This window comes from Falco naumanni, chromosome 2, assembly GCF_017639655.2.
Source record: "Falco naumanni isolate bFalNau1 chromosome 2, bFalNau1.pat, whole genome shotgun sequence".
NCBI classification, from domain to species: Eukaryota; Metazoa; Chordata; class Aves; order Falconiformes; family Falconidae; genus Falco; species Falco naumanni.
The window spans coordinates 86,775,203-86,797,125 of NC_054055.1; the positions used below are offsets into that span (position 1 = coordinate 86,775,203).

General features: G+C 36.8%; 1 protein-coding gene across 12 annotated transcripts in view; it reads left to right on the top strand.

Annotated features, from left to right (window-relative positions):
- Nucleotides 1-21,923, top strand: part of DMD (dystrophin) — a 1,096,913-nt gene that overhangs the window by 660,165 nt on the left and 414,825 nt on the right. For all 12 annotated transcript variants that reach the window (XM_040582467.1, XM_040582466.1, XM_040582468.1 and 9 more), the window contains one exon: nucleotides 9,945-10,120. In XM_040582467.1, the coding sequence (XP_040438401.1) occupies nucleotides 9,945-10,120 (176 nt within the window). The remainder of the gene's footprint in view (nucleotides 1-9,944; nucleotides 10,121-21,923) is intronic.

Sequence of the window (21,923 nt, forward strand, 5' to 3'; positions counted from 1 at the left end):
CATGGTACCTAATATCATTTTACTTGCTTTGCACTTGAAGCCCTCTGTATGTAAACAGTTGCAAGCATAAACCGACTCATCCTCTTCTCTATCACAGTAATTCTCTGCAATTGGGAAGCCACTTTTGCAGGCTGGATATTGCCCATGATAATTTATTCCTCTACGGCTTGCTGCAGTTGTAGTCAAGTCAGTGTATGTTGACCACTAGTTCGAATCTTTCTGGTATTATTTTTTCTACAAGCAGGCACAATTTTATCTGCTACATGACTGATTTTGCAGTTTCCATAGAGTAAAACAAAGTATTCAGAAACATTTTTAATGCCCGTCAAGAATATTTTTTTTAAAAAAATTAGTGAGGTAGAATAAGTACTCATAGATTTTTTTTTCATTGAAAAAATGTATATACTATGTTAACTTGCTTTAAAAAGAAGTGTAAAATACATGGATGAAAACTCCGACAGTGAGGGTTATAGAAATAGTTTGTCAAATGCCTGAAGTGGGTGATACCTGCGGTACTTTGTCTTAAAGGGAGGCTATAAATGACCAGCACTGGTGAGTCAATATATGTATACTTTGTTGAATATTTCCAGTCTGCTGCTTTTATGTAATGGAGTTTTGTGGTTAGTTGTTCGTTGTTTTTATTTCTTTTCATAGCCAAAGGCATGAACAAATGACAACCTAGTAATTTCAAAAGAATATATAACAGCTTAAATAGCAAAATTGAAAGGAAAACAGGATGCTGAGGCACAGGTACTTTTTCCAGTGCTGCTGAGTTAAAGATTAGGGGTTGTACTTTCAAGATACAGATTCCACAGGAAAGCAAAACAAAGTTTTCTAGTTTTTGAAGCACAGGAAGTGTATAGGAAATAACTTGGGTTATGCAAGGCTATGGATATTTCTCTAAGAAACAAGAAAAGCTGTGAAATCATAAAAATGTAATAACTGATTTTTATTTAAGAAAAATGAATTTATTTAAATATGGCAGAAAATGAACTGTGTTCACCTTGAGTTGTAATAAAATTATTTAGCTAAAAAAGCTGGCCTGATATTTAGGTAATTCCATCAGTATTAGTGATGTCCTTGAAAACTTAAGAATAAGCTATGTATGAAGAAACTAGGTCATGTTGTTATTTTTAATATTACTGGGACCTATTATGTGAGTAGTTTGATTTGTGATAGCTGGAAAGAAATTGAAGATGGAGGATACAATTTTTCTTATCATTGACATTGTTTGCTCAGTTATAACTTTGCAGAGCTAGTTAAAATATCACAAAGCTGTAAATATCAGAAAGTGCAAATTAAACATGCCATCAAATAAGGCCATAGTTCGAACTTGCCACAGTTATGTGTAAAGGTAAATGGAAAAGTTGTTTGACAGAGGCTTGTCTTTACATTTGGGAGCTACATAAATATGGAAATTAATATATTTCGGTGGCATCATGTCTGCTACAAAATCAGGTGTGCTACAAAATCAGTGAGTAGTTTTTTTGACTTATAGTTAAATTTTATGAATTTAACCTGAAACATTATACTTAGTATGCAGTATCAGTGGGGATGATTTGGGGGGGGGGGGGGGGGGGGGGGCGGAAGTCTCTTTTTCTCCCTGCAGTATTTCCAAATTAGTTCTAAAGCTAAATTGACTTCATAAACCAATAAGAAGTAACTGTGTAATTTAGGTTAGAAACACCAAATAGACCTCTGGTCATGCCTTTTACAGGTTAGTACTGAAATGAGTTTAATGACAATTTAGTGTCGCATTAGAAAGGGATGTGAAATGTACATTTAAAGGAGTATGGCCCATTTTAGCAATTACATATCACTGGAACTAAAGGGAAATACATGCACTTTTTTATTATTATTAATAATCCTGTGATAAATATCTTTATAAAACTACCAGGAGTTAGTTTGCTTTCAAAGTGTCAGCATTTGAGGACAATACTGCATACCTAAATAATTTTTAATAAGGTGACTGAATTGCCAAGGTCAACTCTCATCTGAACCAATAATATATCACTTTTCAATGCTTCTAAGACCCAGAGAGTGCTTTTGTTGTAGGTTGACCCTGGCTAGACACCAGCTGCCTACCAAAGCCACTCTATCACTCCTCTCCTCAGTTGGACAAGGGAGACAAAATATAATGAACGGTTCGTGGGTCGAGCTAAGGACAGGGAGATCTCAGCAATTACCGTCATGGGTAAAACCAGACTCAACTTCAGGAAAAATTAATTTAATTTATTGCCAATGAAATCAGAGTAGGATAATGAAAGATAAACCTAAATCTTAAAAAACATCTTCCTCCTGCCCCTCCCATCTTCTCAGGCTTAACTTTACTCTCAATTTTCTTTATTTCCTCCTGCTGTGCAGCACAGGGGGACAGGGAATGAGGGCTGTGGTCAGTTCATCACACGTTGTGTTGTCTCTGCTGCTCCTTCCTCCTCAGGGGTAGGGCCCCTCATACTCTTCCCCTGCTCCAGCATGGGTCCCCTCCCATGGGAGACAGTCCTTCATGAACTTCTCCGATGTGAGTCCTTCCCACAGGCTGCAGTTCTTCATGAATTCCTCCAGATCCACAAGGTCGCAGTCTCTTTCAGGCATCCACCTGTTCCAGCATAGGATCTTCCATGATCTGCCCCACCACTAACCTCCACGGGCTGCAGGGGGACAGCCTGCCTCACCGTGGTCTTTACCACGGGTTGCAGGGGAACCTCTGCTCTGGCACCTGGAGCACCTCCTGCCCCTCCCTCTGCACTGACCTGGGTGTCTGCAGAGCTGTTGCTCTCACATATTCTCACTCCTCTCTCCAGATGCAATTGCTGTTTTCTTTTTCCCCTTCTTAAATGCTTTATCACAAGATGCTACCACTGTCACTGATGGGCTCAGCCTTGGCCAGTGGTGGGTCCATGTTGGAGCCAGCTGACATTGGCTCCACTAGACACTGGGGAAGCTTCCAGCAGCTTCTCACAGAAACCACCTCTGTAGCCCTCCCTGCTACCAAAACCTCACCATGCAAACCCAATACAGCTCTCTAACTTTCTGTCCAGGCAAACACGCTGATTCCAGAATGACTTCGGGCAGGAGTAGGAGGCAGCTTTTAGAACCATAGTTACTCAGCAGTTGCATTCAAAAGGTCTTCTAGAGCCAATAACAAATTATTCTAAGCTCCAAGCTGTATCATATTGAGAAGCAAGAAAATTGAGGCAAACATGATTAATGTGCTCAAAACAGGCTCGTTGCAGTAGATGTATATGAGGGAAATTTTCCGTTTGCAGCCCTTGACTTCCTCTTTCCTTGGTTACACACGTGGACTTAAAGACATGAGAAATTTGCATTGCAGGAAGGACAAATTCAGGTTAATTTATTACAATAATAAGGGACCCAGGAAAAACTTATGCTTGATCTTCTCAAAAACCAAATTGTCACCTTGGTGAAATTCATAGTACCAAGTCCTACTGGGTGCTACTTGCCTCTCAAGAGCTAATTATAAAGGAAAAATCATTAAGTATTAGTAAGAAGAACTGGAGAGATGCATTTGGAGTTGCAGTTGATAGCAGCACAGGCAGCAGTGACAAGAATCTGGAATTACTGTAGTGATCTGAAGTGTGAAGTTACCAGGCTGTTGAAGTACAGTAGACTACTGCTTTCTGAGGACAGCAGGCTAGACTGAAGAATTTGTATAGGCAGAAGAAAGAAATTTCAGTTTTTATGCCTTGTTTTATGAAGACAGTCTAGAATGTATTAAAAGTTTCAAACAAATCTGAGACTTTTTCTGATTAGAATCTTTTAGCAGAATATGAGAAGTTGTATATCTCCATTTTATTTGTTAAAACATACAATTGTGGAGTTGCATTGTACCCACATTTCTTTGTGTACAGTAACAGTCATGGACGGTCAGCAGTGCACCCAGGGCAGCACTGGACCTTTTGTTTTTCTAATTAAACAACATCAAAATACATTAAAAAATAATATATACAAAGTAGTTGATGTAGAAACCAAGTACAAACTGTCAAACCGCACCTAGTTCTGCTTTATAGGTAGAACCTACCTAGAGCCTACTGTCAACTCAGAATGCTGCTCTTTTCATAGTAGCACTTGATAGTAATAGTCAAGACATAATAATTCCTGTAATTTGTGCTGAGAAAAAAATGCTTTGCTTTAAATTATTCAATTTTTACTGGTTTTTTTCCACATCTTCCATCTCCATCAGCTGCCCTGAGATTCCATAATTCATAATAACACAATAACAAACAAAATGCACACAAAATAATGAAGGTTGCATAGCTGCTTATAACAAAACAGCTAGGAAACAACATATACTTTTTGTTGATTATTTTAATCCTAACAAAGTGCCAGTAATGTGTCTCCAGATTAAATCAATGTGGTTTAACTGCCTGGAAAACTAATTTCTTCCTTATTTCTAATAGAATCTTGAACAGAGGTACATACCCATAATGGATAAATTCATTCTGGTAACCAAATGCTAGAAAATTGTTTTGGGGATAGTTTTCCACCGAATGTTTTCACAGTTCTCTGATTTATGTTTTGCATCTGGGTAGACACTCTTATGTCAACTTTATGCTTTTATACAATTTAAGGGGGAAGAAAAAATATGTAAATGACTAAAGAATAGCACATTAATGTCAAATTCAAGACTAACAATTTCTGAAAGTGGTACATAGTACCTTTACATGCTTTTAGGATCTGTAGCTTAACCTAAATGAAGGAAAAGCAATACAATATTTTTTCCATAAAACATTTTGTGCTAGCTAGTGTCTCTGACAGAAATTAACTTGTTTGTGGTATTTCTTCATGTTGCTACAGGGCTTTTACATAACAATATATTATTGTTAAGCACGTTTGTCTACCACAATGAAAAGAGGAAAGTGCTGGTAAGATTGCTCAAGGAATAGTTTCTGATTAAGTTTAATGGTAAAATGCCATTTCATTCAATGACAAGAGGAAATGAGACTGCAGAAAGAGTCGCGTGATATATGTACACGTTAACTAAGAAATAACAAAATAAAGTTCAAGAAAATATGCCATTCTGGTACCCGCTTAGGTAAGCAGGTAAGGACTCTGATGAATGTTTCAATTGCGTAACACAGGAAAAACAATCAAACTGGTTTACTTCAAATCCTCATCCACTCAAATATTTTTCTTTTTTACTATTTTAATTATCAACAGGAATCTATCAGAACCAAAAACTTATGTTTTTGTCATATTGCCACATCAGTTGTCATGAGCATTGTGAAAAGTATCAGGAAAAAAAGGTGGCAGCTAGGGACGTCATAGTGTAATGTATTTGAAATTGGTTGATGATTTGTTTAATTATATAAATTACTTCTCTTTCTTTACAAAAAAAATTAATCATAGTTTCTCAGGGAAAAATAATAAAGTGTAACTAACTCTTCATGATATTAATGATGGTTAAGCAAATGTTTAGTATTATTATCACAACATAGATATTGAATTGTTAATTAGTGTCCATTTAAAAAAAAAACAACAACACAAAAAGTACTCACATTTCAAATAAAAAAATCATATAAGACCAAAGTACTATAACTTTATGTAATTACATATTATTTATACAGTAGATAAAATTGGATTTGACAATATAGGGGTTTTGTCAGTTTTGTTTCTTGTTGACAAAATAAGGTTACTGGCAGCTCTCAGAATGAAGAAGGCACAGTCAGGGCTTTAAAAAGGGAATCAAATGTTAGTGAGACCCCATTTTGGTGAGCATATGGTTCACATTAATTTTGTTTGTTAGTTTAAATACTGCAATTGTATCAACAGGGGTATGTTTCTGCTTTTCAAATGCATGTGTTACAAAGTGATTCACAAAGAGTCAGTCTTCTCTACAGAAAGTACAGGCATCTTTGGGTCACCAAAACTGTTATCTACTGTCTCTCATGTTCATGTGCACAGTCACATAGAAATTTGTGCAGTGTAACTCTTAGATGTTGTTAAAATGAGTATCACTTTGTGTCCTGTTAACAACCTGACTTCAAGGCATACACTGATCATCCATATTCAGAAGAAACTTCCTTTGGCTGCTTGAGTGGTGCAGCGTTGTAAAATTTAATGTATTACAGAAAAAAGATTAAAAGAAAAATAGTGGTATGACAGTGAAAGAAAACTTAAATGGGCAGAAGTCTATAAGCACAAGGATGGCAACCCCCAGAACACAAAATACTTCTCTTTGTAGTGATGTGAAGCAAGCTTACGAATAGAACTAGCTCTAGGATCTCCATTATTGCAGTTTTTTTATTGATCTTTGGTTGTAGTTAGGGGAAAGCAAGCCACAGGATTGACTGGGAGAGGGTAAAAAAGACAAAAATAGAACAAGAAATAAAATGGCAATGAATAGCAAAACCACTGAATAATTCAACTGAAAATAATAAAAGGAAAAGCAGCATGGGAAGGAAATTAAAAACAAGAGGAGAGGAAAGACAATTTTTTTTTTAGTGTTAGATATTCTTGTTCTCTCTCCCTTTTAGGGGATTCACACCTCATATTCAGAGCATGAACTGAAAGCCATTGCCAAGATGGTACTAGGAATGCTTGTAGATTCAGGGTCTCTCAGACCTTTAATTTTCTTAGGTAAGGCAACATATGATGTAGTTGGGAAGTATTTTCTAAAAAAACAAGTGTTACCAACAACTTTGTCACAAGCAGATGTGGTTTATTAATATTCACTAAACTGCATGAGTATCTCAAGAACAGCTTGACAAGTCACACAGTAGGTAATATGGATGCAAAATATGAACTGAATGTTTGGAGATACAACTGAAATAGTGTTCTACAGACATTTGGGGAGATCTGAAGCAATGCTGAAAGTATCATATTAAGAAATTCCTTTGGGAATTTCTTTTTCCATTTTTTCCCTCTTTTCCCATTTCCTTTTTTTTGTGTTTGATTAAAAAGAAATCATTAAGCAGCTGCTCTTTTATTGTCACTAAGCAGTTGCTTCTAGAGCCAAAAAGTACAAGTAAGAGAACAAAAATGAAAACAAATAATGAACTAGGCAAAAGTTTTCATGCTGATTATGGACAGCGTCCCCTGCTAGTGCAGAAACAGCTCTATTGACTTTGGTGAGAATTCTCCCCTGTGTTTACCCTGTATTTCTTTTTTGCATCTGTTCCACTTGGAAGTTTTCTGAAAGAGTGTGCATTAATATTTCATTTTAGGTAAATCTTGGGGAAAGAAAAAGAAACTAATAAAGCAAAGAAGCATTGTATGATTGTCTTGGCAGTTTTAAGTTATTATACCAAATTTGTTGAGGCCATTATCAAAGTGTAAAACCATCTGTATGAGAGGTAGAAATCATTTAATATACTTTTTTTTCAGTTTTTAGTCTGAGATAATGTTTAAACCTTACTTTAATGAAATGTTATTCCCTGCTTACTTACGCCTGGGAATCACAAGAAAGAAAAATTAAAGTAATAGGTATTTATATGATCATCTGCTTTTCTTAGTAGCTAAAAATGCAACATGTTGAAAAAACAGAGTATATAGAAATATCTGCAATCCACTCAAAACTGTGATTAGCTCTGTGTGTATAAATATGATGAGGTCTTTTCTGAGTAATTTTATTTTTCACATTATATAAACACCTCATTTTTAATTAAGTTGGTTTGCTCACTCTGTTCATAAAGTGATTAGAAACTGTATAATTGCACATATAAGTATCTCAGATGGCTGCCTGAATAAGCTGGGAACCCAAAGGGCAACATGCCCTTTCGCTTTGCCATTTCTGTATGAAGGGTGAAATGTCAAGTGAAACTATGAGAAGCAGATTCAATGTCAATATTCCTTCTGTAGCACCATAAACTGTAAGGCCATGACAGGCAACCTCTTGCAGGCTCCAAGCGCCTTGCCTTCACACACGTGTGTGGCAAGGGTAGAGGGAGAAGGAATAGGGACCTATCGCTGTTGACAGGTGTTAGATACAGAATGAAAAGCATCTTTGTGGTCCAGGGCATTGGGATGTGTGTGTGGAATCATGACTTTTCAGCAAAACAGTTAAAAACACTTGTGTCCACTTTATACAAAAATAGCTTTTAAAAACCTAAATGACTTCATGGGTTGCTGTGCTTTGCGTGCTACCCAGTGTCAAGAAAAATCTGCTTTTTCTTAGGCTGTAGACAAATTTCATCAGCACATGTGTTTCCATTTAATCATGTGAAAAGTGTTAAATGCATAGAGTACTTGGAAAAAACTGGACTCCTGTCCAGAACTGTGGGTAAATGCTGCAGCGGCAGGCGGACGTTGACCTCTGTGCCCCAAGTTATGTTGGTGTTGGTGTTCAAGCTGTCTGTGTAAAATTTTTGCAAAACCCTCATTAGGGTATGCAACTGACTTTCGGCAGTTAATGAATTAGTAGCTGGCCACTGGGGCGTGTTTGTGTTAAAACAGAGTAACTCCCAAGTGTGGTTCAACTTGTGAACTTTCAATCATAACCTCATGCCTGAAGATATAACAGGCAAGATATAATAAATAAATAATAATAAAAAAAGTTAGTAGGAGTTATGTTAATCTTTTACATTCCTGGAAAGCTGTACCCTGCTGATTTTAACCAGTTCATGGACACATTTAATTTAATGTTAATATGTAGATATACTAACTAACTAACTATATATATAATATATATATGTTTTATATATATATATACACACACATACATACACACACACACACATATATATATAAAACCTAAATATACTATATTGTTTGTTTAGATAAAGAAAACAAGCATAGTGCGATACAGTAAAATACTTGGTTTGTTCCAGAAAAACTAGATTTAGCATTTTACTTGAAAGCTCTTGTATGTAGATAGGATTCAAACACACTGCCTGAGAACGTGAAACCTAAGTATGAATCCCACAGTGTAGACTGCTGAAGTTATTTCAGTTTCTGCTTGTTTTTAGCAGTAAAGTGTTGAAAATTGTTTTACTCTTTTCTGCTTGTACTCTTTGAGGAATTCAATGAAATGCTTTAATGATTATTAAAAATATGAAAGGATTTATTTCTTTATGTATAAATATGAACTTTCTTAAACAGGCATACAATGTTAAAATCTAAGGTACAGTTTCAGAACTGTTGCTCTTAAGCATGAGGTAAGGTAGCTTCATGGTAGGTTTTTTAATGATAAAATGTGGAGAAAATGTATCCCAATGCATTTAGTAGAACTTGAAAAATGGTCCATCTTGGTTACCTTTTGGTAGTTTTTCATTTTGTTTTGTAAGTAGAAACAATGAAAGTAACACTTTTCCTCAGAAATGTAGCTCCCGCCAACCCTGAAAAAAACCAAACCAAACCAAACAAACAAAAACCAACCAACCAAACAAAAAAACCCCAAAAAACCCCTACCCCCCCCAAAAAAAAAAAAACCCAAAAACCAACAACAACCAAAAAAAAAAAAAAAAAAAAAAAAAAAAAAAAAAAAACCACGAGGAAATAGATTATCAGGCTTCTTGCAACTGGAGACAAATGTGTTCTTTAATGGATTTAGGAGTACTTCAAACAGTTTTTGCTTTTTCAACATCACTTGTTTGTGTTCATAGGTAATAGGAATTCCAAACACTGTGCAATTTAAATTTTACAGTGCTTTGTAGGCTATTAAGTAAACATGGTGTATACCTTTGGGGGTGTTGAAGTAAAATTGTTTGCAAGTTTTACTTATTAATTGATCTGCAGAATATTGCTGTAATGATCTCTAGTAGACAAGAATACATGAGGGAAAAAAAGGCTGTAGAGATGCACTGAAAGGCACTTGTTACAAAAAGATGAGATGTCTTTCTCTCTACTCACCTTTGGATTTTTCATTTGGAATTCAGAGGAGAGCAAAAACTTTCATCTCTTTCCATCTGGCTAGTATGTGATGAAGCATTTTGTTTCATGCTTGACATTTTTATGAACATGCGTATGCATTGGATATTTTGCAGGAGCTTCAAGATGGCATTGGGCCACAGCAAAGTGTTGTCAAAACATTGAATGTAACTGGTGAAGAGATTATTGAGCAGTCATCAGCGGCAGATGCTAAGGTGCTGAAGGAACAACTGGAAAGTTTGAATACCCGGTGGCAGGAGATCTGCAGACAGCTGGTAGAGAAAAAAAAGAGGTAGGTTAAAAGAGAGCAAAAATATTGTGAAATTATTTTTAGTTATTTTAGATTTTCTTCTGGCTTTAACACTCCAAGGAACTTTTAACTTCTGGAGTTTTTATATTCATAATGAATTATCATTAATTAAATTTCACATCCGCTATCATTTGTTTAATTCTTCTTCTCTACCTTCTCCTGTCAATGACCACCACTCCCTTCTGTACTCCACATTTTTATAAATCCACTCTTAATATTAAAAACATCAAACAAGCATGTGTTGTTGTTTGATTATAAGTAGAAAAGATTGGAGCTTCATTTACAGAATTTATAGTTGATTCACCATCTTTCTATTTGATAGTATGGCATTAAAGTACATCTCTGTAGTACTAATAATATCTTAGCTAATTAATACAGTTAATCCTACCCTAATTGACTTCTCATCATAAATGTCATTAACATCTGCATTTCATAAGTTGGATAAAAAGAATGGATTCGTAATTTAATGTTATTTATAATCACTTTCTGATCAATTTGTTTTTCTCATGCAGCCACAGGAAGCTAGAGCTGTTTGAGTTACAGAAAACACAAAAATGGTTTAACTCCTTTAAGAAGAGAATTTCCAATTAAAAATAAAAAAGTTTTTCTTTGTTGTTGCTGTTTATACTAGGTTTTTTAAAAGCATATGTTCTTAATCTAGGTACTAGGCCTAAATTAATGACATTCTGCTTTAAAACAGTAGAGTTTTTTTCATGCATTTTTTTGAAACTCAGAATATTCCTTGTAGAGGTACCTCAGTGAGTGCTGGAGATGTACTAGATGAACTAGTAGTGTGCAACAGTTTTGTTACTTCTGAATGTGTGATGTACCATTTGTTTGGTTTAGAGCTGTGGGGGGCAACACTGGGGAAATGTTTGCTGGAGTGGTAAAGGAGTGTCCTGAAAGATTGTTACCGAGTTTAATCATGACTAAAGTTTCCTTTGGAACACATTAAAAGAAGGAGACACAACAAGTAAGCTACAGTTTCAAGAAGTTTCAGCAGTGCTTTAAATATTTCTTTCTGCTGCATTTCCTGGTGTTGATGGTAATGCTCTTTGTTACACAAGGGAGTCCTTGGCCTGCCTTTATCACCCTAAAAGCTGTTCTTTTGTACAATGGAGACCCATCTGTGTTTCCAAGCCTTTACTTGCTATGTGAGTGATAGCACCTATAAAACAATAACACATCATTTTAATAGCCCTGTAAGCTCCCTCGGCAACACAGAAGAAAGAGATTGGTGATTGAGCTTTGCTGAGAGTATGAAACAGGTTCCAGTTCTGGTAAAGATCGGTATTATGCTTCATTTATCAATAGAAATGTCTATCTGAATGTTGTTTTGGCTCAAGGTGGTGTTAACAGTGTATGGAGTGTCTTGGCACATTCTGTATTTTAAGGAAGCCTAGGATCTCTTTAATGGGAATAATAAGGTAATGTTTCCTAGATGAAGGTTCTTATATAAACACACGCTCATGCATTCCTTCTTTTGGTCTGTTTGGTTTGTTGATGGGTTGGCTTGTTTTCATCTGGAATGACAGCTTGTGTAATTTTGAGGACAATGACTGCCGAGACCTCAGTTAGTGAACTCTGCATGAATGCATGCGTTTCTCTAGAAAGAATACAGATAGCGTTGTGTTAAACTGATATAAATGCTTTTTTATATACCATAGTGAGACCTGTGTGCATCAGGACAGATGAGTTTGCACTTCTATGCATTGCCTGGTCTTCCTGGCTGCATCAGTCAGGGAACGCTTTTGCTCCCAGATCTTGGATACAGATCCTACCCTCAGTCTAGCTATATTGCCTCCCAGTACATGCTTTTTCTTCTTTCCTTCATCTTTTCACTCTCTCAGACCAGATTTTCAAAGGAAAGAAGCCTAGTTGACAGAAGTAATTTGGTGTGTTCTGGCTAGGTCTCAATTATTGATGATCCTAGGCATGAAAAGACCGTAGGCTTGTCTGCTGCACAGTCTTCGTATTGCCTTGGTGTCGTGGGGTTTTCATCCCTCTTATGCTTTGGCATCTTTCAGTTCTTCATTAGTTTTCATAATTTGTTTTGGAGTACGGTCAGTTTATCTCTTTTTAGGACTTGAATCCTGTGTCACCCAAACTGCCTTAATTTTTCATTAAGAGCAAAGCATGGGCCAAACAAGAGAAGTAAATGATCTCTGCTTGCAACCCAAAAGAACTATATAGTCACAGCAGTGTCCACTGCATGTGTTTGGACTATGGCAAATTTATTTAAGTACTTCAGTACAATATAAATTATAGTAGATCTGGGTGAATTAAAACATTTTTACTCCTCTTTTTCAGAATGGCTTTAATAGACTGTTTTCCAAACAAACTCCTAATTCAGTATGCTTATATTTTGGATCACCTATGTTTTAATAGTCCTTTAATATTTCTCTCTCTTTCCTAAAAATAAAATGTTTGCAATTAAAATAATATGATTATGAAGGGAATTCTAAGTTTTTGGTTTATTTAAGTCAATTTTGAAAATGAAACCACATTAAAAAATCATAATGGAAGAAAGTGATTCTGAAGGAAGAGCAGAATGTTAGAATACCTTTTAATTTAATAATTTGAAAGAAAAATAAAATAGATATTAACATTGAGAACCTTCTGGAAATCAGAAAACTGTTTCTAAATTTTAAGTAGATTTTATGTTTTATTTTCTGTAGTATAAATTGTGCACTGCTACGAAAGCTGATTCTCAGTAGTTCAAATAGAGGAGCAGTGATCAACTGAAATTCTGTTTTCTATTAAATTTTTTGGCTCAGCAGCTCTCAAGATAAAGGAAGTGGGGAGAAATTAGCAACTGAATGGATTCCAGAAATGAAATCTGACAGTGATTTCAAATTCAAGTGTAATGTTGCTAGGCATTATTTAAATGGCAAGGAAATGTTAGATACTGTAGTCTATTTTGCTATTGCTTAGCAAGATGGAAGAAATTGATTTTGATAATCTTATGTAGTTTACAGATACGGCACATACACTCCATTCTGGACATATTTCTAAAGCAAAATTCAAACACACTTATCAGTTGGGAGGTGGGGGAAGATTACAGAAGAGAAACCAACATAGATGTTTTTGCAAGGCGCATGAATATGAGACTTTAGTTTGAGACAGGAGGTGTATGGTGACATTTCCAAGGATGCCCATGACATTAAGCTCTCTCAGGTAGTCAAATACAGAGCTGATAGCAGGAAACTCCAATTCTGAGCAGATGGGCAACAAGTGGCAGATGATCCTTATCATAGACAAATGTGAGGCAACAAATATTTCAGAGAAACAGTCTATACCATGCTTACATGCTGAGCTTGCCAATGGCAGTTACAACTCAAGAAAGTGATTCTGGCATTATCACTGACAGTGTTTGCAGGCTCAGTGTGGAAAGGCAGCCAAAAAAGCCATAACATTTTAGGCAGCATCAGTAAGAGTATTTGAAAACACAACAAAAAAATGTTTTGCTGTCATCGAACATCGTGCCATGCTCACATTGAGTACTGTGTGCAGAACTGCTCTCTGCATATCGAAGGGTATGATGGAGTTACAGAAGTATCACTGGAGGAAGGCAACTAAAATGAGCCAGGGTTTGGAGCAGCTGCATGGTGAGAATAGACTAAGAAACTGGGGATCTTCAATCTGGAGAGAAGTCTCAGCAGAGATATGACTGAGGCTTTACAAAATCAAAGGGGTGGGTAAACTGAGTGTGGAATGACACATTATTTGCCTAATTCCTCAATACCAGAAGTAAAGGGTACTTGTTGAAAGTGTAAGAGCTAGGGAAATCAATTTTAAACTTACTTTATATTATGGTTGCTGAATATCTGAGTTTGTGGAAGAAACTATGACTCAGCCCTGTAAAATTCTTAATTTAATGAATGGCTTCTGGGGGATGTACAGGCTAAAGAAAATGGTCCGTTTTCTGTGCTGACCTTAATTACCATATCCTCAGGCATTTTTCATGTTCTGATGCACTGATAATATTTTGGGGGTGGGTGAGTGGGAATTCTACAGAATTACTTTGTCAGTTTTTCTGAGGATGCACTGTTAAATGGACTGCTATTTATTCTGTATGAGAAGATAATATTATCACTGCATTAATAAAGAACCATGTAAATTCAAAATATGTCCTTTAACCATCATGAATGCGGTGGCTGGTTGACTTGAAAAGGGGAGATAGACACGTGATATAATTCTGAGAGTTTCAACATGTTAATCCAATTGGATTTGTAATAAATATTAAACTACCTGCATAATAAGAACTGTAAACCAGATCAAACCCATGGTATTCTGTAAATAACTGAAACTGGAAGCTAACTGTTCGCTAGACACTAATATTAATCTTAACACTAGACTGGCAGATTTAATGAATGAGAATTATTTGGACTACAGATGGATAACTTCATTAAAACCAGACAAGAAAATAAGCTAAATCTCAAAATACTTTGAGGAACCTGTACTGCTCTTCAGTAAAAAGAAGCTGTTGTTTTTTAAGTTTTAAAAGGTCAAATGCTGATCCCAAGCAAAGCACAGGCTTAAAATCGGCTTTGAATCTCCTTTCTTTGGTACTGAAGATCAAGAGGTTATGCTTGAGTTCTGTTTGCGTAGGATGTTATCTTTCATTTGCCTTTATCTAAGAGTTTCAAAGCTGTAGAAGTTTGAATTCAGTGTTCAATGTTTCTGTATCTTGCAAACTAATCCATCCAGCTAAGAGTTAGGTGAGAATGTAATTTTAGCACATCTAGTCATTTTATCTTACTGCAAACTTCCGAATAGGCCAGGCAGTTGAATAAATTGAAACTTGATTGCAAGTCTGGTACACTGATAGTTAGCAAATTGGGAATTTAATTGAGCTTTTGTTAGCATTTTGTTGCAAGCAGCATGTATTGGAGAAGCCTGAGTTTGTGCTCTGGAACAGTGTTACTCAAACTGAAAGGGAGACTTTGGAGACTAGGGGAAGTTGCAATCACCCCTTAAATAGATGCTACTAACTCTAGATAAAGGGGCGGGGGGTGGGGGTGGGGACAGGACGGATGGATGGACGGACCTCTCTGTTTCTTCCTCTTCGTACTCCAGCAATCATTCTGAATATGAAATCTTCCAAACTGCACCATCAGAAAATCTCTCTGCTTTTTTGTCCCCTGGGATGCATCAGGCCCTATGATGCTGTGTGTGTCAGCGCTGAGTCATGCCACTGTGACACTCGAGTTTTGGGCTACTTAAGGGAGGCAGTGGCTTGCCATCTGGGCACTTGCATGCAGTCAGGTGCCTGTGTGGTGGCAAGCCCCAGGGCTGCATCAGTTTCAGCATGGTGCTGCACCTTCACTCCCACTGCAGCAAGGCATGGACCAGGCAGAACTAGCCACAGGAATATGTATCAGGAGGAGAAGCAACATCTCACATAGGAACCTGATAAGGTGAAAGCTCATAAATGAGGTTGTTGACAGACTTGTAACAGTGATGCTGGCTGGTCTTTGTATTTTTCATTTTTGTTAAAAATTTCTTGTGTAATTTTTGAAAACAGATGCCCAGAAATTAGATGCCTTCACTGTTTCAGAAGTAATCAGTTTGAGGGGTTTTATTCATCATAAATTGACATTTGTTAAAATTGGGTTCTGTTGAGCGGAAAAGAATTTTTCATTATTTTAGCTGCAAATATATTTGCACTTTTAATGAGCTTGAACCTGCAGACTGTCTGTTCAGATCTCTACTCAAGCGCAGTTGAAGTAATTATGGAAAGAATGACAGAACAAAGGCTGTTTACCAGAATACTTTCAAATAATTTTTCCTGAATATAAAACTGCAAGCTTTCTGTTCTAAATTAAAAATAATTGTTATAAAGCAAATATACTTCTAAGTATTTTTCATACCTTACCTTCATCAAGTATTCTTTTTTTGTCATAAGACCCTAGCTACCGGTGATTGGTTTCCTTCACCTGAACACTCAGTCTATTGAAGGCTGTGATTAGATTCTCATTGCAATTTAAAAGCTGGCTTAGGATGAAGAGATTTCATGATGGTTAAGTCAGTAAATATTTTTTTTCTTTCCTACATGAAATTAGTTACATATTGATGATTATTTTATTTTATTTTATTACTATTCAGGTTTCTTACAGTAAATCACTAGAGAAAAATCACTAGTAAAAATTTGTGTTATGTTTACAAGTAGTATAGCTAACTTCTTACTGTTTAGTATTTACATCTGACTTTTCTGAAGTTTCTGTGATATTTTCCATTTCAATTACTTTATTTAAAGTTCCTTACCCAAAGAAGCGTATTAACATATTCTTCAGAAAAAAAGGAAATTAATTCTCTCTGAGTAAATATTTTCTCTAAATTGTCAAGTTACTATTTTGGTGGCTTCTTAAATACTCAGTAACAGATACTAAATGCTCTAATTCCTAATCTTCGAAATACCATAAATACAAAATCAACAGCTGAATGGAAAAAAAAAAAAAAAAAAGGCACCAAAACATTATTGGAATAGCAAGTGGGAGTATGAGTCACAAGTGCAGATCTGTCCTACTCCTGTGATTGCATATTTTCTGTCTCTAGCTGACACCTCCCAAATAAATCCAACATCACTTGTGTGCAGTTACAAACTGTAAACATATGATGTGTTTCACAAACTATTTACGGGTTGTTATGGTATTGGTATCACATTGTTGACTATGGAGAAAATATGTGAGCTGCAATATTCATTTCATATGGTTTCTAGAAACTGTAAATGAAAATATAAACTTACCTGAAATGAGCCATGAATGTTTATGTATGTTAGCCACTAGAACTAAGGATTAATAACAGTTAAGTATATATATACCCACAGTATTTTGTGGACTACCATAAGAATTTGCTATTGATTCAGTTTAGTAATGTTAAGAAAACTAACCAGTGATCTGTGAAATACCACATATACAAAATTTTATTAGGAAAAATAATTATTTTATTTAATTTATGTTACTACCTAATATTAAATACTGAATATTAATACATTTGCTTCCAGAAGTATGATGTATGTAGAAGTCATATAAGCAGCTGCATAGTCAGAACAGTTGACCAAGGGGCCTTATGAATTTAGAAATACAAACAGAAAGCTGCTGTGCTTTAATATTGAAAACACAAAGGCACGTGCCTGAGAAAAGCAGTCATGCAGAAGACCAGAAGTTACGTAGGAAATTCTGTACTTCTTTGCTATAGTTTGAGATTTTTCCATCAGACAAGAAGGGTTACATTTCATGGTTAATGAAATAAACCATTTGCCAACTAAGAAGCAGTTTAAAAACTCTTTTGGAACTTAGGCTGGTTTAAAAGGATAAGGCAGTTGCATATAACAGCATGCAGATCTGTGCTGGAGATGGATCTGCTTGGCTTCATAGGATCAGCTGCTGCTGAAACGATGTCTTACTCCTCAGTCACCTCTTATCCAGCAAGATGTATTCCCAAGTGCTTTCTCAAGAACTGCTTGGTCTGCATCTGAGTTAACTGGTGGCTCATGCTCTTTATTCCGGTTTGTTTAGGCTCAGGTTCAGAAGCCCATACTCCCTTAATAACAATTAACTGTTAATTTGTCATTGCTGCCATGAATTTAAACATCTAGAAATTACATGCACCTGTTGTTCCAAATGTAATTACTGTGATAGAAATCAACTTGTTCAAAAGGTGCAATCAGTCATCGAGTTAAAACTTTTTATTTGATTAACTGGTTCAGCTAATACAGAGAGTGCTTTATTTTAGTGGCTTGCATAATATGATACTTGTCATGCAGGATGTTATTTATAATAGAAGTAATGTTCTAGCAGGCCAAGAACAAATTGTAAAGTAAATTATGAAGCACACCTGCAGCTCGTGTTAGTTGCAAGAGACTATATAATTACTATACTACATACTGTTTCTGTCTAGGATAAGGAAGTAGATCTTTATGGAACATTATTTTTAAAAATCTGAATTCTGAAAACTTTCTGTGTACACATATGTGCACACACACCCCACCCCCCCCATATACAGCAAACATCTCTAAAAGAATTTCTGGAAAGTCTTAGGTGGAAAACATGCCACATTGCTCAGATAATAAAACTCAGTCCTACTGTTCAACATTTAAATTAGTCATCAAAGTAAAAATCTTTCCTTCATGACTGGGAAAATTTTTAAATGTTTTAAGAGTTGCAATTGAATTCATAGGGGTGATGAAACTGACAGTCTACTTAAGATGAAACGGGAATCTTGCCAATTGCTATCTCTGCTGGAAGACAAGAAATCTTTTTGATTTCTCATTCAAAATACTATACAGCTCAATAATTTTGCTCTCAAGTGAATTGACTTGAATGATATGCCTTTTCTGTGCTAAAATTTACATATTTAAAGTTGTATCTTTCTCGGGTTTATCCTTAGTGTACTATCACATAATGCCTCCACTGAGCTATGTGCTTTACGAATGAGTAGAAGTGATAGGAAACCAAAAATGTAAAACTCTTGCTGAGAGCTTAGGTTCTGGGGAATCTGATCCAGTTAAGGAACGGAAGTTTTATCGTGTGGTTCACAGCACAGCACTGGATGACTGGTCCCACACTTCCACGTAATGAGGGCAAAGGGGGACACTGCCTCAGAAAGATTTGAAGTTGTGCTTCTGCAGTTAAGATTACAGGGAGCTAGTTTTTCTTAATTTTTATAATTGCAGTGCTACAGATCTCAGCATAGATTAGCATTTACCTTAGTTTCCCAGGAATAAATGTCTTGATTACCTGGTTTTAGATAACCTGTTTTGGCTTGAGAAGAACTTCTGACCTCTCAAGTACACATACACTTCTCAGTGAATAACACTGTAAATAATGTAATACTGGCACTTCTCTACTTGTCCTATACAACTGAAAAGTGTCAGTCTGTATGCATCAGGAAGGTCCAGAATTTCTGGCTGCATAGCAGTACTTCATAAGAGAATCAGAGCTGTAGTAGATAGGCACAAGAAATATTTGATTGCAGCAGCATCGGGGCTTTTAATTGATAAGGCTTTCATTTCCAGAAATCCTAGACAAACAGCAGTTCCTGAAAAGTCAGGCAGGTTTCTGTAAGAAAATTTAAGACAGAACCAGGGAAGCAGGGCTGTTAATTCACTTATTTTGCTATTTATGGTGCTTACTTTTTAATGTATTTGTTTGTGTAAATGTTTGTGTGTATATATGTATACCTGTATTTGGCTATACATGCATGTGTCTATGTATACACATATAGAAAGACATTAGTTTACAGTAAATATCTTCTCTGTCTTCTTCCTCTAAAGAACAATTTGGCACCAGTGGCTTGTGTTTGTTCAATATCTAGGCTGTGACTGCAGAGTAATTTGCCTATGAGCCTAAACAAGAGCAGCAGTGGCCTCATGTCTAGTAAATATTAGAACATACTAATATAAAGGAATGGAAGCAAATAAATATGTTTGCTGATTTAGAATTCCATTCTGGATCTATAGCAGGAACTCAATCTACAACTTCTATTCCGAGCCTGTTCAGAGCAGCAGAAATTTGCCGAGTGTTTCTGTTATTAATTTATTTTTAAAAACGGTATTTCCATGTCCTAAGTGTAGTTATGAATATTTACCTTTGTGTGATGAAGACATAGTTTCTCTTTGATAAGATGCTGAGTCATTTTTAGATAGAAAGTTCGTATTAGGCATCCAGTATAGCAGTTGTCAGGTGTTTTTTAGTGATGCCTGTTTAACTATACAAATCACATTGGGACTCACTGTCATATTCCTTATGCCATTATCTGCATAACACATCAACTTTTTAACTGGGACCCATTTTGATAGAGGCCTCTGCTGCAATTATTTTCAAGCTTTGAAACATTTTTGAAATATAAAATTTACGTTATACAACGATTGCATCAGCTTTGCTTATAGCTTTACATTATCAACAATTCTATTCTGCAGTACATTTCCTGGTTAAACAGTTTATGCTATTTGAGTTCCTGTTTCTAAAAGAATCACAATTATTAGCTTTCCTGAGTTCTAGGTCTTTGATTAGGCGTGTTTTTCATATTCTGGATCATGAAATCTTACCTACATTGGTCCTCTTTGTTGGCTTCTTCATAGTTTAACTCAATTCCCAGACAATAAATCTAACTGATTATTTAACTGATAGGACTCTCCATCTAGCAGGCTTTCCTGCTTTTCTCCTGTCCCCAGAGCAAATCAATGTTACCTTGGTGAAAAATCAGCTGCCATTGGCCGTTTGCTGTGACAAAACATAGAGTGGGTTAAATTTGGCTACCTAGTTGATCAAATAATTATTACTTCTAATAAATTACAATAAACATAATTTAACTAATCAATATCAATCAACATTTTACTATACTTTTTTTTTTACAATAACGTCACAGATATAATTTTGAAACAGGTATTTTCTGCAGTTACAGCATGTGTAATCACAACAAGAAGCTGGTTTTGAAGAAAATAGTAGGTTTAAAAGTTGCAATGTTGACTTCTTAAAGCACCTAGAAGTATTGGCAGGATTTTTTTGCCATAGGAAAATAGGGCACAATGTATGTTGGTTTCCAAAATCCACTCATGTCTTTTCTCTGACAATATAAAGAAATGTTAATTTTTACTGCTTAATTTGTCTGTTGCTAAAAACTAAACCTAAATCGGGGGGAACTGAAGAAAGGAGGAAAACCACAGCATCATGATGACCTTCTCCAGTGGATCTCTCCAGTGTGGTGCACAGCAGGGTTTCCCAAACTGAAGGCACCTCAGGAGGAGTGAGCTGCCGGAGCATGCAGCTCATGCCACAGCACCTGGCAGGACCTGGGCAGGGCCAAAAGCGAAGGTGGCTGAGCCCCCCACACCTAGAAAGCAAGCCCCTGGGAAGCACCAGCAAGTGGGGGAGTGAAACATGGTGTGGCACACAGGATGGGCACTGTAACCCTGCCAGCTCGGCCAGGGAGCAATGGTATCCACCTGGCAGAAAGTTATGCCCACTCCAAATGCTTCACTGGCACAGCTGCCCAGACAGAGCTCCGGTGGGAACAGGCAGCCCCCAGGTGCCGGGCTGCTGGCTGTGCCCTGCTGTGACACCAGTACCGGCCAGCAGCAGCGAGCGGTCCTGTGGGAGGTGCACCCAGGGAGGGGGACTCCCCTGCTTGGTGACAGAGCACTGGGAGGAGGCGAGCAGGCTGAGGAGCATCAGGGAGTGCAAGAGAGAGAGGGACCGGTGGAATCGCACCCCACCTTCCCCGGGACAGGCCCGACAGGCAGGCAGGGACATGCCCAACAGGCAGGCAGGACTCATGATAGAGAGGATTCCCTGTGCCCTCCACCTGGCTGAACACGGTGACTCAGGTGATAGAGGGGAATGGCCAGAGGTTCCTGCCCAGCGCAGCAGACACATGTCCCCTGTGACTCCCCCACCTTCCCAAGTGCCCTTGCATAGAGTGTGTGAGCCTCTGCAAGTGGAACTGAACAATGACAAGGTTCATCTAGCTTGGAGGTGTCACCGAGGTTAAGTCAGTCTACAGCCTGGGTCAAAACCACTTCCATAAAGAAAAAAAGACAGGTCATTGTCACAGGAGACTCTCTCCTTTCAGGCTTCTTTCCTGACTGAAGGGTGGTCAAGCATTGGAACAGGCTGCCCAGGAAAGTGGTTGAGTCACCATCCATAGAAGTATTTAAAAGATGTGTAGATGTGATAATTAGGGACATGGTTTAGTGGTGGACTTGGCAGTGCTAGGTTAATGGTTGGACCTGACGATCTTAAAGTTCTTTCCCAACCTAATTATTTCTATGATTCTATGAACC